The 25,652-nt window shown below is 53.8% G+C and overlaps 1 protein-coding gene across 1 annotated transcript in view; it reads right to left on the bottom strand.

The window, feature by feature from the left end:
• Positions 1 to 25,652, bottom strand: part of SND1 (staphylococcal nuclease and tudor domain containing 1) — a 219,504-nt gene that overhangs the window by 121,661 nt on the left and 72,191 nt on the right. The window contains exon 11 of the mRNA XM_060279344.2: positions 16,460 to 16,549. Within this exon, the coding sequence (XP_060135327.2) occupies positions 16,460 to 16,549 (90 nt within the window). The remainder of the gene's footprint in view (positions 1 to 16,459; positions 16,550 to 25,652) is intronic.

The following is a 25,652-nucleotide window of genomic DNA, read 5'->3' as shown; positions in this document are numbered from 1 at the left end:
GTGTAGTTATAAGGTAGGTAGCCGTGTTGGTCTGAGGTAGTCGAAACAAAATAAAAAAATTCCTTCCAGTAGCACCTTAGAGACCAACTAAGTTTGTCAATGGTATGAGCTTTCGTGTGCATCAGTCCTTCCACATGGACTATCATTCTGCCCTTCCAAATCCCCACACATGTGGGGACTTGGAAGCATTTTTCTGCCATTTACGCCTGAAGGAGCACTTTCAACACACACAAGAACAAGACAAAGTAGAACAAACAAAATCTTCACAACACAACATCTCTCAGCCTCCTGGGGAACAACCACCAACCTCCCAACACATTAATGAACAGAACATTGATCACCAACTACCACCAAAAAAAATGTTACACAAAAAGGGACTCCACATGGACCCCTCGTGATGGACGCAGTACCACAACAAGGTATCTGAAGAAGTGTGCATGCACACGAAAGCTCATACCAATGACAAACTTAGTTTGTCTCTAAGGTGCTACTGGAAGGATTTTTTTCATTTTGTTTTGAATAAAAGTGTAAAACAGCAGAGAGAAACCTAGAGGCATCTCTGTATAATGTAAAAATGTCATTTCAAAAGTGTGGGCAAATGAACACACTTGCCCCACAGCCAGCCTTGGAGAGGGTTTCCGGGACAGCAGCGCGACCCCTGGCCATCGTCTTCCCAAGAAGAGGCCCCCTTTGGATGATCCCCAAAGGAAAAAACCCCAGCTTCCTTGATAAGCCCGACGCTTGATCCCCAAGGAAGGAACTGAGGCTAAAAGCAAGGCAAGTCACGTGACCCCACCCAAAGAGATTTGAAATCTGGGGAAGACTGGGTTCTTGGCTCAATGCTCACTCCCTTAACCACCATGCAAAACCAGCTCAGTGTCTCCACTCCCTTTTCAACTACCCCCCCGTCTCTTTGACTACCAATCTCACTCCGGCACATGCCCAAATAATTGTGATCGAGAAAAGGGATGTGAATACTTGCATGTATTGCACTGGGGAGTATAGCTTATTTTACATACAAAATGTGTTCTTTCCTTCCCTGAGAGGGGGGGGGGCTTCCCTGGGCTCTGCCTGTGAAATGGCATTTCCATTTGTGGTCTTCCTCACCAAGCACAACCGTTCGTTCCCGTCCCTCCCAATAACACATTGGCAAATCTTCTTAACTTCCACTCATTTGAAAGAGCTGAACAACGTTCAGGAAACAGAGGGAAAACAGCATGAAATTTGCATAATTTAGCCTTAATTTCCATTGTGAGACTCATTATCCATCTTTCTCGGTGCAGAACGTAGCCAGCTTTCTCCAAGGAGCTCCTGAAGAAGCAGCGGCAGGCAGGCAGGCAGCTCTCCCTGCAGCCCCAAGATTTCAGAAAGAGCAAACAAACATTGAATTGGGGTCTCTGTCTCTCCCACACCCCCATTTGCAGATTGGTTCAGTCACTGGAATCTCCCCTGCACCCTCCGCTGTGAGAAGAGGTGCAAAGAACTCGTTCTGCTTCTCCACAATCTCCTTATCCCTTTGACTCTCCTGTCATCCGAGGAGCCAACCACCTCCCTAGACCGTTTCCTGAGACAAATGAATTTAAAGAACGTCTCGCTGGCGGTCCTCATGTTCTCAGCAATGTGTTTCTCAAGGTCTTTTTTAAGCATCCTTTACCGTCTTCTTGCCTTCTCTCCCCACCTGGGTTTGTGTTCCGCTTTCTTTGGCCAGGACCTCTCCCCCCCCCCCCCGGAAGGCTTCTTCCCTCTAATTCCTTCCTCGACTGTGCGCATTAACACACGGGCATCCCCTGGGCCTTCATGGTTACTTTCCAGATCTGTGCTATACACTCCAGCGGAGTCTCTAATACTGTCTTTTTAAAGAACTCCCAAGCACTTGGGACCGATTTCCCCCTCTCAACTTTGCCTCTCGGCTTCCTTGTCACCAGCCTCCTCATTTGGGGAAGTTGCTTCCTCCAAAGTCAAGTGTGATGATGATGTCGGGTTTCCTGGGCAACTGGCCATTGAAACATTTATTTAATTTAACGGCATGATGGTCATGGCTCCCAACAGGCTCGACAACACTTACGTCTCGCACCAGGCCACCCATCCAAATTAATTCAGGGTCGCTGTCTCTCTGGTCGGTCCCATGACCAACTGCTACATGGCACAGTCATTGAGGGAATCCAGAAATTTTAGCTCGTTGACCCCATAATCTCACCCATACACTGAGACGCCCCAAGCTGTGCCTGTCTATTTTTTAAAATATTTTTTTTATTTGGTTTTTCAGATTAAAAAATTACAGTCACCTATCCAACATAGATACAAGATTCCAAAGAATCTCCTGGACTTTCCTCCTCCCCTTTGTGGGTCCTACTGTTAATCATTTCCTCCTGCATCTTTCATAGTAATCCAAATCCTTTACCTCTCCACTGTGTCCAAAATTCACCCTTAAACTACAAGCTGTGCCCGTCAAGCTGGCCCTGGAATTGGTAGCATTTCAGAGAAAGCCACCTTGGAACTCCTGGCTTTCTGTATCCTTCCCCAGCAACCCACATCTGGCACCCAGGACTAAATTTGTAGAGCTATGAAAGCAGCTGCTCTCCAAAGCCGGCAGGAGAAAACATCCAAGGGACAGATGGGCCTCCCCCAGCGAGAGGCAGCACACCCCACTGTGTACCTGCTCAGACCTGAGGCGTCAAATCCATTCTGAGTGTTCACAGAATGCCACCCGCCCTGGGCACACAGCCTAGAAGCTGGAGGAGGTTTTCTCCTGAGCAAAAGTTTCCTGGAAGGGCACGTTCTCGGGAGGTGGGGAGAGCAGGGTGGGCACAGAGCTCAAGCGCCCAGAAGCAGCAGCTCCTGCCTGCCAGCAGGGTGTAGCCCAAGACCACCCCCCAGATACACCACAGAAAAGGTGGTGTACAACAGAAATCTGAGTGCGTTGTTTTTATCCTGTCTGGCATCTCACCTCTTGCTTTTTCCTGTAAGGCCAATTGCAGTCATTAACAGTCATCAACAGCTATCAATCAGTCAATCAATCACCCTTTCCCACCACCCTTCTGAGTAATACCCCTCCCCATCCTCTCACTATATATAAGCATCTGGTGACTTCTGGTTCAGTGTATCTGAAGAAGCTCATACCAATGACAAACTTAGTTGGTCTCTAAGGTGCTACTTAGACCTTGCCAACAAAGGTCCGTATAGTTAAAGCTATGGTTTTCCCAGTAGTGATGTATGGAAGTGAGAGCTGGACCATAAAGAAGGCTGATCGCCGAAGAATGGATGCTTTTGAATTATGGTGCTGGAGGAGACTCTTGAGAGTCCCATGGACTGCAAGAAGATCAAACCTATCCATTCTTAAGGAAGTCAGCCCTGAGTGCTCACTGGAAGGACAGGTCATGAAGCTGAGGCTTCAATACTTTGGCCACCTCATGAGAAGAGAAGAATCCTTGGAAAAGACCCTGATGTTGGGAAAGATGGAGGGCACAAGGAGAAGGGGACGACAGAGGACAGGATGGTTGGACAGTGTTCTTGAAGCTACCAACATGAGTCTGACCAAACTGCGGGAGGCAGTGGAAGACAGGAGTGCCTGGCGTGCTATGGTCCATGGAATTTTTTTATTTTGTTTTGGCAGGTTACCTGTTAATGGTCATTTGACTGGATTACCTGGGGAGCCTGGCCAGTCTTTTGTAATGATAAATACTTTAAAAATTCCTTCAGTAGCACCTTAAAGACCAACTAAGTTTTTATTTTGGTATGAGCTTTCGTGTGCATGCACACTTCTTCAGATACTTAGTTCCTGAGCCAAGTCACAGGCTCACACCCTATTCATATCTTAAATGTGCCCTTAAGACAGGATTTGTGAGGAAAGAGACAATGGGGGGGGGTCCCACTTTGACCTTGCAGAGAAATATTTGAGGTCAATTTGTTCTGGACTTTTTCTCTGTGGGGTTTCAGACATGTGGTTTATATATACAGTTATGAACATTTATCTTATATATATATGTGACCTTAAAATTCTTATAACAATAGTAAATATTTCAAGAAGGGAAACCCTCTGCAAGCAAAGCAAGGGGGTCCCCAAGAGGCAAAGTGCTTGCAGCCTCCATCCCCTTTCCTTCTCTGCATCTCCGCAGAAGAGCATCACTCCAGGCTCATTTCAAAGCAGGCGAGTGAGGCTGGTGCTTGGCAGAGGACTTCTGGCAGCAGGCAGAGATCGGTAGGGGGGGGGCTCCCAGGAAGCCCCCTCCCAGCCCCTCACCAGAAGGGGAACAGCAACTTAGCAACACCCCCCTGACAGAGACTCGCCCCGGAAGAGCCCATGCTGGGGTCTGCTGCCTTTCCTGCTGCCTCTCTCAAGGAGGCCTTCTGTTCATTTGCCCTGCATCAAATTCTTCCGCACTGTTTTAACCTTTTCCTTTAGCATACAAATACCCAAAATGCATCAACGCCCAGCTACTTTTCTAACTCCGTTCTCATCATCTCTGCATTCCGAATTTAGCAAAGGCGGCTGAAGATTACCTGAACAGCGAAGGCTCAGCTAAACTGGTGCAAGGGAGACAAAGTTGGTGCTCTGGGTTAAGTGATCATTTAACATCTCTCAATCCCCCCCCCACACACACACACAATGGACTCTGTGAACATGAGCAGCGCCCGGCTGGCAGGATCTGGCCCAGGCCCGCCCAGCCCAGCCTCCTCTGCCAGGATCCCAGCAGCCAGCAGACAACCCTATTCTGGCTCTGGCTCTGTTTCGGAGGTTCCCATTGATAAGACACCTGGCAGGAGTTTCCAGGAACGCTTCTCTTTTTGCCCCTCAAAAAAGGGCTCGGCTGGGAGCTGTCTCTTCCCAGGACCCCTCGCCCTCATTGTAGCACCTTTAGAGACATGGGGAGGGGCTGGCCTGGCAGAGAGGATGCCCCATTTGCCCCCCCCCTCATCAGACTGGGAGCTGCAGCTACTTCCTAGCCAGGACTCCTGGCCTCTCCATCTTCGGGGCTTCCTGTGTTTCGGGGGGAGCACGATGCCTAAGCTCACTGGCCGATGCTTCTTCGCTTACTGTTTGCCCGTGCTTCCATTCCCTGCCTAAACTTTGGGGACTTTATGAAATTCTCTCTTTCGCTCAGGGAAGTTTTTGGACTACAATTCTCATCCTCCCTGACCACTGGTCCTGCTAGTATGGGATGATGGGAGTTGTAGTTCAACAACAGCTGGAGACCCAAGTTTGGGAAGCCCTGATCTGGCACTCTAACCACTACACCACACGACCCCCTACTCCCCCCCCCCCGGAGGGCCCGGCAGCTGCTGCCCTGCCCAGGGGAGGGATCCGGCACTGCCTCCCCAATCAGAAAGGACTGCCAGGAATCCACAGCGTCCACACAGATAAAGAGGGATGCGTTTTCCCAAATGGGGGAGAGCGGAATGAGAGGAAGAAGGCGCTCTCATTATTAAGTTACAAGAGCAACGGCGCATCGCCTTGCCAACTGTCAGTAAGTTTGCAGACTGTCAGTAACAAACAGAAAATTGCCTGTCAGTAAAAACAAAAACTGTGGGCGCACACAGACACACACAAAACGGAAATTGTGCCCAGCCAGGAGAGCTATTCTAGGGAGAATAGGGAAAGGCTGCTTGCTTCATAGAGCCAGAGGATCGTAGAGCTGGAAGGGGCACCCAGGGTCATCTAGTCCAACCCCCTGCAATGCAGGAATCTCAGCTAAAACCGCCATGGCAGGTGGCCACCCAACCTCTGCTTTAAAACCTTCCAAGGAAGGAGAGCCCGCAACCTCCCCAGGGAGACCATCCCACCCTGAAACGAATCTTAGCGCCAGAACGTTCTTCCGGATGTTTAGCTGGAATCTCCTGTCTTATAACTTGAAGCCATGGGTTCGAGTCCTGCCTTCCAGAGCAGGAGAAAACAAGATGGAGCAAGAACGTTTTCTGACGCTCCAGAGGGTAGGATTCTAACAGATGCCATGGATTCAAATGACAAGGGAGGAGATTCTGATGAAACATTTAGCAATGACCTTCTGACGGTGAGAACCATTTAACAGTGGAACGGACCACCTTGGGTGGACTCTCCTTCACTGGAGGTTTTTGAGCAGTGGTTGGGTGGCCAACTGTAAGGGATTCCTTACCTGACATTCCTGCATTGCTGGGGGGGTTGGGATGGATGACCTTCGGGGAGCCTTCCGATTCTATGATACCATAAATTCTGTAATTCTATAAGGGCTTGCAACTCAGATTCCTGGTTTTCTGTACCCCAGGAGAGCCTGGCAGGGTCACACAGGTTACTGGCCACAGGGCCAATCATTGGGAAAGAAGACCAGGCATGAAAGGACCCACCTCCCTTTCCCCCCCCCATGCTGAATGTTTTTTCCTGAAGGAATTCTGCGCAGAGACCCAACACAGGCACCAGTTTGGGGTCCTGGCTAACAGGGAGTTTTATCGGTTCCCTTTATTACACAGACGCTGAAGTCCTCCAGGGGAGGGGGCCGTGCCAGGCTGCAGGAGAGGCCGCTGGGGAGTGGGCATCGCCAAGGCTGCTTGTTCCTAGGCAGCCCTATCCCAGCCCCCTCACCCTGCGCTGCCAACATGCAGAATACATGCCACGCAGGGCCCAGATCCTCTCCTGACCCCGGGAGCTGCAGGTGCTCATTAGTCGGCAAGTCACGTCTCCGGCAAGCGGCAGAAGGACGGCTCTCCGCCCCACGAGGGGCTGCCGCTCGCCTGCCCACCCCCAGCCCGGCCCCTGGGCTCCCCTCCTCGCCATGGCCTGGACGGTCCCAGAGGCTGTGCTTTATGGACCAGCAGCAACGGTGGCCAAGACCGGCGGAGGAAACAAATGAGGCCTGTTTAGAGGCCGCCCAACACTCCATAAAACAGGGGCTCCATCAAACTCCACGCTACTGTGACAGAAGGGCAGGGGGGGCATCCATCACACTCCCACCCACCCCCCGCCTCCAGGGCCCTGCGGGGGCTTCCGATCTGTTGGACAGAAGCAGATAACCAAGTTGCTTCCCCGTAATGGCCTTCCTTTGGGGGACACACCCAGGCAGCCGGCCAGGAATGCCTCCCCAAGGCCCAGCAGAGCCAACGGGGAAGGGCTCCCCCCCCCTCTCCTCCCTTGGGAGGCCGGCAGCCAAGCACCCAGTGAGAAAGGGGAAGCTCCCCGCAGAGAGGCAGGCAAGAGGGGGCAAGGCAGTCTGGATCTGGCGCTCCCAGCAGCTAGCTGCAGACACTGGGGAAATCCCCAGTCTGGATGGGAAACTCATGAGAGCGGAAAGGGAAGACCCCAAGGGGCAAATTCCTTGGCTGCAGGGAGTGGAGTCCCTCCCAAGGCAGCGGAAGCTCCAGGCCGGTCCCTTCTGCTCCTGCTGCCTCCAGCGCCTCCATTTCCCTCTGCAGGAAAGCCCAATCTCTCCATCAGAGCTGCGCTGGGCAGGGCGGCCTGTGGCATCGCAAGGCACTTGATCGACTGGGAAGGCAGCAAACGGGCACTAAGGAGGGGAGATCTCCGCCTTCCCTGGACCCAACGTGCTGGAGCCGCTCGGGCGGCCCAGGAAGGAAACATGCTCTGCTCTCCGGGAACGGACAGGGCGGTGCCTGGGCTGCCAAGGGAGGCCATTCATGCATTCATGGTCTGTGACTCCCCACCCCCACCCCATGTCCCCTGGACACAAGAGGAGGAGTCGAGTTTCAAGGGCCCCACTCATCTAGTCCAACCCCTGCTCTGTAAAGGATGCCTGCCCTCCTGCGATGTCCTCTACCAGCTCCTGGACAACCCCTGTGTGCCCTGGCATCGTTTCTGGGGCCCTCCTGGGCTTGGAAAGCCACCAGGCAAGGCAGACGGCTCAGTGGAGGGGAGGCACATTCTTGAAGTCCTGCCAAGTGCATGCCTCATAGGAGAAGCCACCCCACCCCCACCCCGCCCTAGCGGGAGCCCCCCCCCCCACTCCCATCAGCTGAGACATTCATCAAGCTGCTGAGCGATTATCCAATGGTTGGCTCCCTATTCCCCTTGGAGGGAGGGGAAATGGCTGGCTGCGCGGGGAGATCTGTCTTCCCTTCTGTGACAGGAGAGTCTTGGGCGGGGGATCACCCCACACGTGCTAGCCTGCCAGTGCTGCTCCCCCCCCCAATACACACATACACAGCAACTGGGCTCAAATCCCAGCGGCAATGGAGGAGGGGGAGCTTGTCAGCCACAACATAGGAAGCTAACAAGAACCTGCTGGATCAGGCCCCTAGGGGCCCATCTAGCCCTGGATCCTGCCCCTAAGAGCCCATCTAGCCCTGCACCCTGTCCTCACAGCCTTCTCCCCTCTTGTGGTTCCGAGCAACTGGGACTCCGAAGCAGAACTGCCTCCGACCACAGAGACCGAGCGGCACATTCGCCCTGGCTAGCAGCCCTCGAGAGCCCTCTCCTCCTCCATGGATTGGCCGGATCCTCTTTTTCCAAAGCCAGCCTAGTTGGTGGCCAACCCTGCCTCCTGCAGGAGGGAGTTCCATAGTTTAAATCTGCATCGCGATGTTGGAACATCCTCAGAACCCGCGGACAGGAGACCATTCTGCGGAAAGCAAAGGCAGGTGCGGACGAAGGAGCATTGAATCACAGAGCTGGAAGGGGTCCCAATGTAGCTCTGTTCCAAGGCCCCAGGGGGGGGCGTTTGAAGGTGCCTCCAAGTGTAAAGAAAGGAAGCCATTCCTCATGGCAGGCGGGGAGGCTGCACCTACAAGTTCTCCCACCTCAACCGACCTTTCGCAGCCCAAGACTCTGCCCAGTTTCTGGCATCTGTTTTCCGATCAGGGATTGGGGGGGGGGAGCAGAAAGGGGAAATGAAAACTGGAAGATGGGTATACAGACACACACACACACACACACACAGCCCCAAGAGACCCTCTGCTCCATCTCTGCAATTGCTTCACTGCCTCCTTCGCCCACAAAGGCCTTCTCAGCGCCAGCAGGAGAATCAAACCGGGGCACCTTTGGGTGCCACAGAAAGATGGCGGACCCCATGAGCGCCCAGGCCAGTTCTGCAACAACCTTGCAGGGCAGACCCAGCACCCTGTCTTGGCAGCAGGAGCTGCTGTTGAAAGCCTCTTTCCTTTCCTGCAGCAGTAAAAAAAAAACCCAAAAACAGCTACCAGTAATGCTATTCTAGGCTGCATCAGCAGAAGAATTGTGTCCAAATCAAGGGAAGTCAGAGGACTGCTCTGTTCTGCCTTAGGCCTGGAGAATTGTGTCCAGTTCTGGGCACCACTATCATAGAAGAGGGAACAAGCTGGTTTTCTCCTGCTCTGGAGGGTAGGACTCGAACCCATGGCTTCAAGTTACGAGGAAGGAGATACTGACTAAACTTTCTGACAGGAAGAGCTGTTCGGCAGCAGAACGGTCTCCCTCGGGAGGCTGTGGACTCTCCTTCCTTGGAGGTTTTTAAGCAGAGGTTGGGTGGCCATCTGTCGGAGATGCTTTAGCTGAAATTCCTGCATTGCCCGGGGCTGGACTGGATGACCCTTGGGATCCTTTCCAGCTCCACATGGGTCTCTGATTCTAAGAATCCTTCTGGCAGAGAGAGCCACCATGGCACTCTCTGCTGGGGCCGTTTGGCAGCCTTGCCCAAGTGTGCCAGGGGAGCACGGCGGCAGTGAGCGCTCCCCTGCCAAATGGAACAAGGAGACTGGAGCAATTACCCCACTGGGAGCCTGGCCAGGAGGCCAGAATTAGCAAGGGGGGGGCACCATGCTGTCAATCAAGCCCACAGGTCACGCCTTTGGCCTCTCGCTCCCTCCTGCAGCAGAGCAGCGCCTCCTAGTGCCAAACGGCAGAAGGGCCCCCAGCTGGCACCCTGCCTAGTCAGGGGGGCTGCGCGGGGAGGGGAGGGGAGGGGGACGGCATGAGGACGTCTTCCTCAGCCACCCACCAGGATCCCGGGGTCCGCCTCTCTGAACCCCCTTGGCCCCCTGCAGCACATCCAAAGCTGGCCAGGCAAGGAGGGATGCTCAGGCGCCAGGGCCCAAGAACCTCAGAAGAACCTGCTGGATCAGGCCCACGGAGCCCATCCTGTGCAGCATCCTCTTTTCACAGTGGCCAGCTGGGAGGCCTGAAAGCAGGATCCGGGCACAAGGGCCGTTTCCAGCAGCAGACACCCAGAGAAACCTTGCTTTCCATGAATGTGGAGGCAGAGCTGAGCCATCCTGGCTAGGAGCCCTCCAGAGCCCTCTCCTCCTCCTTTCCTCCTCCTCCTCCATGAATTTGCTCAATCCACCTTTAAAGCCATCCAAGTGGGTTGCCATCCCTGCCTCCTGTGGCAGGGAGTTCCACTGTTTAACTCTGCACTGCTTGAAGGAGGACTTTTTAAACATATATAGTTTTTATTACATTTTCTGTTTGGCAATTTTAAACACTCATTTTTACATCCTTAAAATATCAATGGCTTCCCGTCTCCTCTTCCCTGCATATTTTACAAAAACAATACAATTCAGTCTTCCATTATTGCATCCTTCAAAGCTTATTTACATTGTTGAATTGATCTTTAATGCTGCCAGCGTTTTCAGCTGTACACAATTATTTCCCATATATTCAATCAACGTTTTCCAATCTTCTCTAAACGTATGTTGTTCTTGTTCTCTTATTCTATAAGACTGTGAGTTGTGCATATTGTGTCAACTTAAGTTGCCATTCTTCTTTGGTTGGGACCTCGCTCGTTTTCCATTTTGGGGCTAACGAAACACGGACCGCAGTGGTGGCATACATAAATAACCTTTTTGGACACCTGGGAATTTCAGTCTGAATTATCCCCAACAGAAAGGACTCTCTTTTTGGGGGGGTGGGGGATGGGGAAGAGACTTTTTACACCTGTCCTGAATCTTCCTTCACTAGCAGCAGCAACCCCCAGTGCCTCCTCCTCCTCCCATGGCATGCTAACAAAGGGTGCGGGACGTGTAGTTCCACGGCAGAGCCCCCACCCTCCATGCGGAAGTTCCCTGCTGCCATTTCCCACTGAAATGTTCTCTGAGCTGAGAGAGACCCCGGCGAGGCAGACCAACCCATCGGTCAGTTCCGTGATCACTGGCACCGGAAGACCAGGCACACACAAACACAAACTCCTGTGCTCCTCTTCCTTCCACCACCACCACCACCCCAATGCCATTTCTACAAAGCCATCCAAATGCACAGGGAAACAAAACCCACAAATAGGTCTCCGCCCTGGCGAGCATACAGTCGGCCGGAGAGGCAAGCGAGGGAAGGAGGCAATGGAGAGCAGAGAAGGACAGCAGGAAAGAGTGGTTTCGTCTCACTTGCAAGAGGGGGTGGGTTAAGAGTTTTAACCAAAATCTTTGCAGATGGGGGGGGGGAGGAAAGGGGGCGCAGTGGGAGGAGGGACCTAAGGGGGTGGGAAAGAGAGCAAAGGCAAGGCAGAGGCTGAAGAGGCCTTGCAAAGCTCACCAGGGACTGTGCTTTGCAAATACAGTGGTACCTCGCAAAACGAAATTAATTCGTTCCAGGAGTCATTTCGTATTGCGAAAATTTCATCTTGCGAAGCATGGTTTCCCATAAGAATGCACTGAAATTTAATTAATGCGTTCCTATGGGGGGGGGGAAATGGTGCAAAAAAAAAGAGGCGCCAACTCACCCGCCATGGCTGGACATTTTAAAGGCTCTGGGGAGAGGGAAGCAGCAGGAGGGCCAGGGAGAGGCTCCCTCCCTCCTTCCCCGCAGCCGGACCCTTGCGCCCAACCAGACAGGCAGCCCGTTCACGCGCAGGCAGGCAGGCAGGCAGGCAGGCTGTCTGTTTGGCCTCTCCTGTTTGCGCGCACGCAGCTCTCCCTTGCACCCGGCCAAGAAGGGGCTCCACTCCCTCGGGGTTCTGCACGGAGGCTTAAGGTGAAAGCGAGGGGGGATCCGGCTGCTGCTCGGCTGCCGGCGGCCGTTTCGGTGTGGCGGCGCCAATTGCCATGTCCCTGCAGAAGCCGGGCGATGGCGGCAGCAGAAGTGCGAGGTGGGCGGGCGGGCTCCTGGAGGAGGCTCGATCTGACTTTCTCCTCCCCGCGGCGCCCCTGCCCTGCTTCGTCTTGCGAGTCTGCCAAAAAATCGCAAAACGTTTTCGTCTTGTGATTTTTTTTCGTGCTGCGCGGCGATCGTCTAGCGAGGCACCACTGTGGTCCCTGCTAAGCTGGTGAAGAGCAGAAGGACACTTGGAGATATTTTAATATATTAAGGAATGAAATAATACAGAAACAATGCAGTGAAATGAACCCATTTGCAGAATTTGAGCAATACACTTAACAATGGACAAATATAAAAAGAAAACACAAATAGGAGGTAAAAATGTTAAGAACAGATTAAGAATACAAGTTTAATTCTAGTATATAAGGTATATAAAATTACAGTGGTACCTCGGTTTATGAACACAATTGGTTCCGGAAGTCTGTTCATAAACTGAAGCGTTCATAAACTGAAGCGAACTTTCCCATTGAAAGTAATGGAAAGTGGATTAATCCATTCCAGATGGGTCTGCGGCGTTCGTAAACTCAAAATTCGTAAACCGAGGTGTTCATAAACTGAGGTTCCGCTGTATAAGCAGAACAAACAAATAAACCAGAAAGGGAAGTTGGGGGAAGTCGCCGGAGGGGGGGGATTGAAACTGTAAAATGCAATTTGAATTTTTGAATATGTTAAAATTTGTTGGAAAATCTTAATGAAAATAATTTTAAAATGAAATGAAATGAAATAATGAGGGCAGAGGGTCTCAGGCAGGTCACTCTGGGCATCTCAAGGAGGAGACTTTGCTCTGGGTTTCTCTCACACAGACTCAGGCCAGCAACGCTTCAGAGACGCAGCTACGGTACCTATCGACCCATCAAACTCTGCATGAGCAATCAGTTTTGCTCCAGGCAAGCTGCATGCCGTTTATTTATTGCGCCGCTTGCAGGTTTATCCCGACTGCTTGACACCTTCTTTAAGCCACTTGGAGACACGCAAATGCTTTTCAAAGAGTTGAGGGAGGCAGATTCATGGCATCAGAGCCCCCCACCCCTGCCACCCGGCTTCTGCCCCACACTGCAGAGCCCCTTCCCCCCCCCCCAGCTCCGTCCAGGAGGCGGAAGGGTTTACCACATGCCAGCCAAGCGGAGCAAGCGCATTTCCTAAGGGGCTCCCCTGCTCAAAGGAGGAGCATTTGGGCACAGCTCAGCAAAATGGGGTCAAGGCAACCTTCCTCGGATCTGCCTCACAAGCCTGGCTGGCGCTGGCCAGAGGAGACGCCTCATCTGAAGAAGAGTTGGGGGGGGGGGGTTATTTGGGAGCAATCAGGGAAGGGGTTTGTTCCCTGGTGTGAATTCTGAGGAATGGGGACGAACGGGATTGTGGAATTCCCCTCTGCAAATCGATGGCAAAGGATATTGTGGAGATAGGAAAGGAGATTGAGGGGCGGAGGGGCTCTCCAAGGAAGAAAAGGTACATTTCAGTTCAGTTCCTTTCGGAAGCTAAGGGGCAAAAGGATAAGATTCAGGACAGATAAATGCAAGCTATTTGAAGAGATTTGAAGGCAAGTTTTCAAACAGTTCAACAACTGATGTTTTATGGAGTTTTTAATATTTTGTGGGAGCCCTCCAGAGTGGCTGGGGCCACCCAGTTAGATGGGCGGCATATAATATAGATAAATAAATAAATTTCTTATTCTTATTAAGCCCTTCTTGACGAAGCACACGTTCACCTGTGGAACTCACTCCCACAGGAGACAGTGAGGGCCACTAACCTGGTTTTGGCTTTGAAGGGGGATTAGAGCCTAGGTCACAAGGTCCAGGTGGATCTTCCAGGTTCAGGGGCAGAATACACCCCCAATCTCCAGTCACTGGGGAGCAGCTATTCCTTCTTGCTTGTGGGCTTCTGAGGCAGCTTGGCTGACCAGTGCGGGAAAGAGGAGGTTTGTCTAGATGGGCCCAGAAGGGCCCCAAAGGGAATGGCGGACTCGGCGGCAGTTTTGGCGGGTCTCTGGGACACCGGCAGAAAGGTGAGATTTGCCACAAAGGATTTCCCCCCAAGTTTCCATCTAAATGCAGGCACACAGGGTGTGTTTGCAGGCAAGGGGAGCACAGGTGTGTAGCTGCAGGTGCGCCAGCAAGAGACGGGGATTCGGAGGGGAGGAGCAGCTGCTAAAAGTCTGGAGGCTGCGAGGACAGAGAAGGAGCGTCCATCCGTCTCCGTACACAAACACACACTGGTTCCAGTAGCCAGTCCAGGAAGCCCTCAGCACCACCCAAAAGTGCGCTCTGGCCAAAAGCGCTGATCTCGTGCCGCCTGCCCTTGCCAGCAGCGTGAGAGCAGGCCGCTCAGCTGCCCGAACTCAGGATGCCAGAGCCGCGCTCACAAAGCCTACCTCGCAGGCAGAGCGGAGAAGCGGGTGCAGCCACCTGCCCCTCGGGAGACGAATGGCCTTCAGAGGCCAGTGGACCCGCTCAACTTTCCCACCGTGGGAGCTCAATTCGCGTGCTTTTGGGGAGCGGGGAAGGAGGGGGAGCCAGCAGCCCCAGCCGATCGATCCCAGCAGGCGGCCGGCGGGGCAGAGGCAAAGACGGGCAGCCCTGGCTGGGCCTGTCGCTTCCAATCAGGCGGCAGCGCCAACCTCCGGGGACTGTTTTGATCATTAGCGCAGAGGACTTTTTCATCGCTTAGCTCAATCAAATTAATCCGAAGTGAAAAACGAGGTGCTGACAAAGGAACTGCGCATATAGGCAGCCCTGCGACATCGGAGGCGAGCGGCACGGGGGCTCCCAAAGCGGCCCCCGTCGCAGCCAGCGCCAAGCAACCTGAGCCACCAAGGTCACGGGGAAGCAGAGAGAGAAGAGAGAGGCCCTTGCCCACCCCCTCCAGCCTCCTTGGCAGAAGCCTCTGCAACAGCTATGGGGAGCCAGGCCATGGTCAGAGCCCTGCGCCTGGAAGGAAGCACTTTCGAGCAGCCCTGAGCACCATGCAAAGTCACTGGCAATGAAGGAGCCGCAAGAGGCCTTATTTGGGGAAGGGGTGGGGCTGGCAGGCCGCCACAGCCGCCTGGAATGTGAGGAGGAAGGGGGAAAGGGGGACCATAGTGGAAAGAAAAGGGACCTTTGGGCAGTCTCTCTGGCTACCGTCACCCCCTCCCTGCCCCGGTGTAATAATAGCTCTGGATATGGGTCAAGAACTCCTCCGTGGGTGCCCAGGCTGCCCACCCACAAGAGCAGGAGCAGACAAGGCAGAGGAAACACACTAGGAGCTGGGCACGACCCGAAGGCCCCCCCCCCAGCCCCAAATTCCCCGCCAGAGGGTCTGTCGTCACGAAAGGGGGTGGGTGGGACCCAGCTGTCAAGGGACGGCCAGAGGTCCCCTCCCACAAAGGGGGCTGGGAGCGCCCCACGCCAAACCCCGCAGAGCCCACTGCTCAGGCAACCCTGACTCCGTGACCCCAAACAACGATCCCCATTCGTGCTGCTAGTTCTGTGTAAGGAGGTGAAGTTCTCCAAGCCGCCTTCCACCCACACCGGGAATGCCAGCAGCCCCTCCTCCAGATTTGAGCCCCCTGGCGCCCACCAGGTTGAGGGCTGAGCCAAGGCAAGGGGCCAGAAGCAGAGCTCTGCCTCTAAAGGATCCAGCAGGACACAAGCCCAACAGGAGAGTGGGCTGGGACCCCCCCCACACACACACACAAGACAGCTTCCTCGCTGCTGCCGCCAGCCTTCTTCTGCACCCAGGGAAGGGGCCCTGCCGGCTGGGGCCAGGCCCATTCAGGCCCCGCTGAGCAAGCCAGGAAAGGCCTGCTTTGCCCCTGCCTGGGTCCAAAAGGAAGGCGAGCCCAGCAGGGGCTGCCAGAGAAGATGAGAGACGGAGCCCCCTGTCTAGGGCAGACCAGGCAAAGCAAAGCCAGGAAGAAGAGGCCGGCTGGTTTGCGAGCGGCACACTCAACTGCGCAAGGGAGCCCCCGGCACCCGGATCTTTATCCCCAACGGTCTTCTCGCAGATTGTTGATGAGGGGAGACAGGAGTGGGTCCAAGGAAGACCCCAGAAGCCACAAAAAAACCTTCCCTCCCTCCCCACTCGCGTGCAAAGGTGCCCCTCGCCACCCCCAAACTGCCTCTTGCAGCAAACAGTACGGCAGAGGCACCCTCCAGTTGCCTCCCCGGGGTGGCTGAAAACAAGAGCAGCTCACCTTGAACCTCCGGCTGGGCACCAGCGAGCCCACCGGCCTCAAGTTGGGCCAAATCGCCCCCTTCGAAGCCTTGCTCCTTAAAGGGCACCCCATGGCTGTGCCCAGAGCAGCACCCATGTTTGGAAGGAGCAGCAGAAGAACACCATGGAGGCTCCCCAAAGAGGGGATTATCATCATCATCATCATCATTTCTATTTATTAGATTTATCTACTGCCCTTCATTTAAAGATGCCCAGCCGTTCTCGGCAGGCTCTGCCCCGGCACCCGCCTGCCCCCTTGCCTCTGCCCCCAGCGGGGCTTACCTTCTTCCCAATCAGCTTCTTGCGCAGAAACTCCCGGGCCTCGAACATGTAGGGGATGTCGTAGAGGGGGCGCAGCTTCCGGTTCTTGTCCTGCAGAGGGAAAGCAAGAGAGGTCAGGGGAGTGGCAGAGTCCCCAGGAGGGGCGGCGATGGGAGCAGCAGCCTGGCAGCCGTTCACGGCTCAAACGGGACATTTCTCTCTCTTTTTGAAATCCTTTTTTATTTGATTTTACAAATGTAAATTAGTTATAATACCAAATACATATCCCCCCCACCTCCTTCATGGATCCTATTGTCAACTTTTCCAACTGCATATAATTTCATAATCTGTATTTTGTATCCCTCCATATTGTCCATAGACAATGAGATTAAAAGCCTGCTAATGTTTTCATCTGCTTACAGATAAAAATAATAAATAAATAAATTGTGAACTTTTCCCATTCTTTCTTGAATTTCTACTCTTCAGATCATTTCAAAAAGAGAACCAGCCCAGTCCCCTGGTCATTTCATTTATTTATTTGTAATAAAATAAAATAAAATTGGGGACCGTGAAAATCATTAAAAAGAAAAATCAAAGCAGTATACAATTGTACATCAAACAAATACCGAAAAGTTAAAAACAGACATCAGTTAGCCATTGCGGAAAGATGAGTTTCCCCACTGCCTGCGTAGGGTTCTGGCAGAATAGGAGTTTTCATCAGGCATTTAAAAGTTGGCACCTGCTGGATCTCCAGTGGCAGGGAGTTCCACAGGACTAGGTCAATGACATTAAAGGCCCAGCTCCTTGCCACGGGAGCCTCACCAATTTGGGAAATGACTGGTGACATTCCTGCAGGTGATCTGAGTGAATGAGCCAGGATATAAGGGTTGGGGAGGGGGCGGAAAGCTGTCCAGGGCTTTGTAAATTAAGGCAATGCCCCTAAACCTGGCTGGGGAGCAGATGGGCACCCAGTGCAGAGACTTTAACACAGAGATCACTTGTTTCGCCACTGCCTGCCCCCCTCCCCGGCCGCTGCCTCCAAGGCGAGCTGCTATGCTGCGAAAGGCCCCCCCCCCAATTCTCCTAGCACATGTCAGCACAGAGGCCAAGTCATCCCTGGAAAAGCAGGTCGCCTCTCCCATCCGGAGCCCATCGGAGCCGCCAGCCAGCCCATCACGGCTGAACGTCTCTGACAGCTGCCATGGGGAAGCCCTAGGGCACAGCCAGTGCTCAAAGGCCGGAGGCGGGGGCAGCCGCTGGCCATGGCAACGTCTGGCTCAGAGCCAGGCTGGACACAGCAGACTGGAGGAAGCCTGTTTCGATCTGGGCACAGGCCTGGGTATGGCACCAAACCAGAAGGGCACCGTCTTGCCCCAAATGCTGCCCGGCGTCTCTATGAAGCCCCTGGGAGAGGTTATGGGCAGATTGGGGGCAAAGCATCATCCGTAAAGGGATGATATTTTTCTGGACCAGCCTGACCGTTCCCCGTCCAGTCATCCATGCACGGGCCACTTCTGGGCTTGAACACCACAAGGTAGGGCTGCTCTGGTGCAAATCACCCAACTGCTCGCTAGGGCAGGATCTCGCCAACACTTTCACTTGCCGCTGGAAAAATTGCACTGGCTGCTCGTTGGGGAGCAGGGAATGTTCAAATATATGAAAGGATGTCATATGGAGGAGGGTGAAAGGTTGTTTGCTGCTGCTCCAGAGAAGGGGACACGGAGCAATGGATTCAAACTACAAGAAAGAAGATTCCACCTCAACATTAGGAAGAACTTCCTGACAGTAAGAGCAGTTCGGCAGTGGAATTTGCTGCCAAGAAGTGTGGTGGAGTCTCCTTCTTTGGAGGTCTTTAAGCAGAGGCTTGACAGGCATATGTCAAGAATGCTTTGATGTGTTTTTCCTGCTCGGCAGGGGGTTGGACTGGATGGCCCTTGTGGTCTCTTCCAACTCTATGATTCTATGAAAGTTGAAGTTGCTCATTTTTGGTGTACAAAAACCCCAGGCAGCTTGGGACCAGGAGACCCCAAAGATGCTCGATCGCCCCTTCTCTCTGCCCAATTGAACACGGAGCTCTGCAAGCAAGAACGTCCTGTAGTGACTCTCTTACTGGGAGGCCTGTGCCACCCAACTCAACTCTTGGGCTCGAGTGTGGCGGCTCCTCTGTCCTTTTAGGATTCCCCCCTTGAAGATGAGGCAGGCGGAGAGACTCTGCTGCCTTCTGGCGGCTGCTGAAGACCTTCCCCTCCCAAGGAGGCGTTTGTAAGGGGAGACCTTTCCCAGGATGTGTCTGTTTTGGAATTGTCTCTAAGATGCTTCCTCCGCGCTTGTTTGCTGCCCTGGGCTCCTTTGGGAGGCAGGGCCAGATATAAACGGAATGAGTAAATAAGAGAGCAAATAAGCCCTTTTGAGCAGAAGCTACTCAAATCTAACAGCAACAGTCAGCTGGGCCAGGAAACTCCCTGAAGCTCAGGGCGGGGGCAACCTTTTGCTCAAACACTCAGCCAGGGAGGGGAAAGAAAGGCCTTCCTTCTGGGAGCCCAGAGAGATCTGGGGGGGGGGGCACACATCCAGCCTGCAGATCGACATCTCCCCCCACAAATGCCCCACACATGGCACAAAGAGCTGCCAGCTGAGTGGAACAGGTGCCCACAAGCTGCCTAAGGGAGGGCACACCCCTGGGAGAAGACCTCCTTCTGGGCTGGTGGCACTAACGGTCATAGAATCAGGGAATTGTAAAGATGTAAGGGGCCACGCGGGTCATCTAGGCCAACCCCCTGCAATGCAGGAATCTTTTGCCCAACGCGAGACTCGAACCCACAACCCTGAGATGAAGAATCTCACGCTCCACCAACTGAGCAAAAGAATCCACGGACAGAGAAAACCTCCTCGGGCAACAAAGACCTTTCCCACAGGGGCTGCCTGGCTAAAGCAAGGCTGGGGGGTGGAGAGCATGAGGGAAAGGACCAGGCCACAATCTGCACCCAGCATTTGGAAAATGCCACCCCCTCCCCCTACGGATAACTTGGGAGTTAGCTCAGCTCTCCCTCGCATTGTCTAACCTTTATTTATTATAAATGCTTCTCTCCTCCTCCAAGTAATGCAAAGGTCTGCAGAGTTGCTGGCGCAGGACCCTCCTCCCCTGCATTCTCCACGGGGGAAGAGGCTGCAGGCAAACAGGGCAATAAATTATTACATATATGCGTGTGTGACTCGGTGCCTGCAAGACAGAGCGGCTTTCCAGACTCAGACTCGCCAGGTAGCAGAAGCGCAGAGGAGCTCAAGGTGCTGCAAATTAACCCTCACTTTAATCCAAGCTTAGCAAGTCCATTAGCTATGCAAACACCTCTCAGCCTGGCTCCAACCCCCACGGTGCCCGCTTGCCCCCTTTCGGCTGCTCTGAGCCCCTGCGACCGATGCCAGGGGGGAGGGAGAAGCGTAGGTCAGGGAGAAGAACTGCCTGGGCTGCAGGAAGCTCAACAACTTTGGGGTAAAATTGTAAAAAAAAAAAAAAGCTCAACAATTTCAATCTTAAAAAAAGTTCAACAACTTTGGTTGGCCCTCATGCATGTTCAGATCATCAAATCTGGCCCTCTTTTGGGCCCACCCCCCTGACATAAACCCTCCAAGCCCCCCAATTTTGAGCACAGTCCCCTTTTCCCTCTGGAGGACAAAGTGTCCTTAACCAATGCCCTCCTGGGAGAGAGGAAGGGCTCCAGACGCCCCCGGCTGATTGTGGGGCAGCAAATCAGTGGGGACGTTGTGGAGGCCAAAAGGGCTCCGTGGACTGGTTGTCTTATCATTATTGTCCTGACCTGGAGGCAGCGTCAAAGCGAGACTCGTTTTGCCATGGAGATGATTCCGATATTTGTGTTAATTGAGTTGTTGGCCATTTGCCACTTTAGGCTTCCCTCGAGAGGGAGGAGGGGGGCAGAGGCAATAAATGAAATGCCGCAATTAAAGGAGGCTTTGCCTTGGAAGCAAACCACCCCCACCCCCCAGCAGCCGCCTCCTTCTGCTCCCCCTAAGCCCAGCAGCTGATGCAGCACCCAAAGGTCTCTCCCCAAGGGGCCAAAGCCCCAAGACTTCCCAAAAAGGAGGGGACAGCTCTGGGCCCCGTCTTCACTCCTCTAGTGAGGCTGAAAGTGCCATCAAGTGTCCAGTTCTGGGCACCACAGTTCAAGAAGGATACTGACAAGCTGGAACATGTCCAGAAGCGGGCAACCAAAATGGTCAAAGGCCTGGAAACGATGCCTTATGAGGAACGGCTTAGGGAGCTGGGTATGTTTAGCCTGGTTAGGGGGTGATATGATAGCCATGTTCAAATATATGAAAGGATGTCATATGGAGGAGGGAGAAAGGTTATTTTCTGCTGCTCCAGAGAAGCGGACACAGAGCAATGGATTCAAACTTCAAGAAAGAAGATTCCACCTAAACATTAGGAAGAACTTCCTGACAGTAAGAGGTGTTCGGCAGTGGAATTTGCTGCCAAGGAGTGTGGTGGAGTCTCCTTCTTTGGAGGTCTTTAAGCAGAGGCTTGACAGGCATATGTCAAGAGTGCTTTGATGGTGTTTCCTGCTTGGCAGGGGGTTGGACTGGGTGGCCCTTGTGGTCTCTTCCAACTCTATGATTCTATGATTCCTTGCCTTCTCCTCTCACACACCACAGAAGACAGGTCGGAAGTCCTGAGCCGGCCAAGAAGACCCCACAAGCCAATCCCAGACCAGCCAAACCAAAGGACATGTCCACATGTGTCTGCTTGTGTGTGCATGAAACTCGACCGGAGGGAGGCAAGGAGGCTGCAAGGATCTGTCCTCCAGGAGGGTGACTAGATCAGGGGTAGGCAACCTAAGGCCCACGGGCCACAAGCGGCCCACGGGGGTCGTTTAACCAGCCCATGAGCCGCCCCCGAACCAAGCCGCCTGCTTGGCGAGTCCCCGCGCTAAACCGGCACAGCACAGCACAGCACAGTGTGGGGACTCGCTTCTGCGGCGCCGGAAATCACATCTGCGCAGATGTCGGAAATCGCAGGCGGGCACGCAATCCAGCCCATGGAGGGCTCTCTGCTGGAGTGAACTGGCCCAGGCGAGGTAAGCCTTGTCGACCCCTGGACTAGATGACCCACTGGGTCCCTTCCAACTCCACGGTTCTGTTTTAGGATTCTCAAACCTACCTCTCATGAGCAGAGTGCCTGTGCCTGTCCCTCCTGAGCCCTGAGGGCCAAGGATGCTCTACCCCAGGGCTCCTGGAGCCTCCTGCCCAAGGGGAGCAGCCATGCCCCCCCCAACCAGGGCATGAAGGTCAAAGCAAGGCTTCCCCTCCCCGCCGACCTGAGCCGGCTGCTCTGATCCTTGCTGGCCAGCAACCTAGGAAGTCCTGCCATCTCTAACCTAAATTAGCAGCCTAGGCTGCAGCTTGCCTCCCAACCTCCCCTAGTGGAATGTGGGGTGGAAGGAAGGAAAGCAGGAGCCCCGTGGCCCCCCCTCTGCAAAGCCAGGATGGGGAGGGGGCGCAGAGGCTGCTGTGGAAAGCTGCCTGCAGAGTGAGACCTTGAGGCTGCCTCCTGGACGCCCCACAGGGAGGCTGCAGAGGCCTTTGTTGCGGAGAGGCTTGGCTCTGCAGATACGGAGCCAGTGCCCCATTTGCTTCAAGGCAGACACTTCATGTGTAGCTCCAACGAACAAACGAAGCCGAGGAGGAGAAAAATAATTAGTGTTACTGCAGAGAAGGCTCCTTTCATCCCTCCTGGCCCCTTCCAGACCCCTGCAAGCAAGCAGGGAGAAAGGCAGGGAGGGCGGGGGGCAAGAAGGACCTTCATTTGGAGGGGCTCTGGCTTCCCAAAGTATGGGGGGGCAATGGCAGCAGCAGCCAAGGAAGCCAGCAGCCCTGCAGCATCCCCTCTTTGGGGTGCCCGCCGGTGCTTTCTGAAACTGGATCCAGGTCAGCTGGGCAAGCCAGAGCCAAGCTTTCTAGTAACGATCTAATAAACCTCCCCTCGCGCATTCAAGTGATGTGGGATCCCCAGTCGGGTCAGAGGGAAAGTCTTGCACCTCAGAAAGGGCTGCTCAGGGAGTGGGGGGGGGCATTCGGCAAGGGGGGGCTCTCCCCTCTTCCTCTTCCTCCTCCTCCTCCATCAGGACAGGCTGGCAGGGGAAAGAGGCCTGGAGGATGGAAGCGCTTCTATTATTTAGCTGGTGCCAGAATAATTTACAGCCGGACATCAGAGCTTGCGCTGAAGAAAGCCAGCCATAAATACACCGTGGATCTGAGCAAATCTGAGTTATGCCGCCGCAAGACAACCCGCCTTCGCCCCTGGAAGCGTCTCCTGGGCTCGCGAGTCACAGAGCCCAAGGCTTAAATCTCAGCAAACACATATCTCATCCCCCAAACACAGGAGATGTTGCAGGCCATACTTAAAAACCAACTAAATTCCCCCTTCCCTGGAGGCGGCAGGACAGATCTGGCTTTAGCCCTGAGGGGTGGAAAAGGCTCCTTTGCCCCAAAGCCAGCGCCTGACTCCGAAGGAGCAGCAAACTCCACACACCAGGCATACTCTGGGGGAGAAGCAGAGCACCAGCGAACCTGGCCAGGCCAACCTGCTCCACACCTGGCCCAACCACCCCAGCAGGGCCTGCGGAGACGAGGGCTGGCCGGTACCTGGTTTCCAACATTGCGTTATATCACCCAGCTAAACATCGCAATATACTGATATATCTCGATGTCTGAAATAAGGATGGAGCTATGGAGCATCAGCTGGCTTCACGATTTCCCCCACATTGGGATTTTTGCATAGCACACACACACACACACAATTTGCAATACTGCATGTTGCCAGGTCAAAAAATTATGAAACAGATATCACAATATGGACTTCAAACCAGTTTTGGAGGATATATCACCCAGTCCCTAACACACGTCATGTTTCACAATATATTGCTAGCTAAAAAATTATGAAAGTGATATCACAATACAGGCTTCAAACCAGTTTTGGGCGATTGACATATTGCCCAGCCTTAGCGGGACAAAAAAAACAACAAAAACCTTCCAGTAGTACCTTAGAGACCAACTATGTTTGTTATTGGTATGAGCTTTCGTGTGCATGCACACTTCTTCAGATATTTGCACAGGTATCTGAAGAAGTGTGCATGCACACGAAAGCTCATACCAATGACAAACTTAGTTGGTCTCTAAGGTGCTACTGGAAGGAATTGTTTTATTTTGTTTCGACTACGGCAGACCAGCACAGCTACCTACCTGTAACTAGCCCTAGCGGAGACATCCCTATAGAATCACAGAATTGTAGAGCTGGAAGGGACCCCCAGGGGTCCTCTAGTCCAGCCCCCTGCAATGCAAGAATCTCAACTAAAGCATCCCTGACAGGTGGCTGTCCAGCCTCTGCTGAAAAACCTCCAGGGAAGGAGAGTCCACCACCTTCCACCCCACAGGCAGACAGCTCTTCCTGCCAGAACATTTCTCCTAAGGTTCAGTCGGAACCTTCTTTCTCGTCCTCTTAATTCATTGGTTCGGGTTCTCGCCTCGGGAGCAGGAGGAGACAAGCTTGCTCCACCTTTGATAGGAAGCCCCTTTGGGTACTGGAAGGGGGCTAGATGGCTGCCTGTTCTGTTCTGTTCAGCATCCCCGGGCTCCACCTAGGCCAGGGCTGCAGGAGCCAGCAGCACCACGGACAGCTCCGCGCTGAGCCCAGGCTGTTGCTTCAGCACCAACCGCCCTTGAAGAGCTCGCTCTGCCTTGGGGAGAGAAGCCTCTTCGTGGAAAGGGCTCCGACTTGCTTGGATGGAGCTGGGGGGAGGCTGTGGCTCCACAAACTGTGGCCTGGACCCCTGGAAGTCAGAGGAGGGACACACTATCTGGGGATGGAGTGACTCCCCTTTGAGGAAAGGTGGCAAAACAAGGGAGGGGGGAATGCAGAAGGGGTGGCAAAGGACCGCCTTGCTTGGCACTTGCAGGGTCCCTCCCCCTCCCCCTCCCCCCCCTCCTCCTCCTCCTCCTCCTCCTCCTCGGTTTTGGCTCTTGTTCTCTCCTAAGAGCCCCACCTAGTGAGCTTGCAAAGGCCAATTAAGGCAGGCAAAGGGCAATCGTGTGTCAGGTCCAGAGAGGCCAGAGCCTTTCCGGAGGCTTCTCAAAAGCCAGCCTTTTGTAGCCCCGAGAACACGGCAAAAATTCAATGATCTGCGCCAGGAGAGACATAATAGAACCGTTTAAGTGCCCGATACAGATTGCCCTTAAACATGTCCCTGTCAGCCGCCATTAAATGCTGCGCGGCCGGCCGGTAAAATCGGTATTTCATATTGGGGGGCAGCACACTGCGAGGCGGCTTTCTGGGAAGCTGTTCAAGAACCTGGAAGTGTGTTTGGAGGTTTTGCAAATAAACATTAAAAATCAATATAACAGCAAGGAGGCTAACTAAATTCAGCCACGATCCAACGCTGGGCTATTATGTCACGCTGCCTATAAGCTGCTTTCGGCGCCAAAAGTTGCTACGGCAACTTTTACCCAGGAGGGAAGGGGAAGGCTTGCACTCCCTCTTCCTCCCCCTCCCCCCAAAAGCCATTCCAACAGTGCCAACTCTCCTCCCAAGTAGCTAGTCCTCAGCGAGGAATCCAGAAAGAAAAGGCTGCGGCGGTTGGAGCCCAGCATTGGCCAAGGAGTGCCAACTGGATGGTGAAGTTGGCGAGTGGCTCAACGGACCCGGAAGGGGTGCGCACACACTGCGTTTATTAATATTGTAATTAATATGCCGCCTATCTGACTGGGTTGCCCCAGCCATTCTGGGCAGCTCCCAACAAAAATACAGTCAAAGCACAATATGGCATCGCACACTAAAAAATTCCCTGAACGGGGCTGCCTCCAGAGTTGCCGTGATGGGCCCAAAGCAAGGAGGGCAGGGGCCCCCGCTCTGAGCAAGGCACCTGGAAGCTGAGCTGGCTGGCTGAAGCCCTCTGCCCAGGAAGGTGCCAGCCACAGCGGGAGGCAGCCATGCTCCTGAATGCCAGCTGCTGGGAACCGCGGGACAGGAGAGTTGCTCTTGGGCTCGCAGCAGGCTCTCCGTAGGTTCTAAAGCAGTGCTAGAAACTCAGGTATATAAGCAAATCGCCCAACGGCACCTTGAACTTAGGTTTCGGTTGTCATAGAATCATAGAGATGGAAGAGACCCCAAGGGCCATCCAGTCCAACCCCCTGCCAAGCAGGAAAC

This window comes from Zootoca vivipara, chromosome 9 (genome assembly GCF_965207765.1).
Source record: "Zootoca vivipara chromosome 9, rZooViv2.hap1.1, whole genome shotgun sequence".
Lineage (NCBI taxonomy): Eukaryota > Metazoa > Chordata > Lepidosauria > Squamata > Lacertidae > Zootoca > Zootoca vivipara.
The sequence above is the reverse complement of the archived record's forward strand: the minus strand, read 5'-3'. Positions and strand labels throughout refer to the sequence as shown.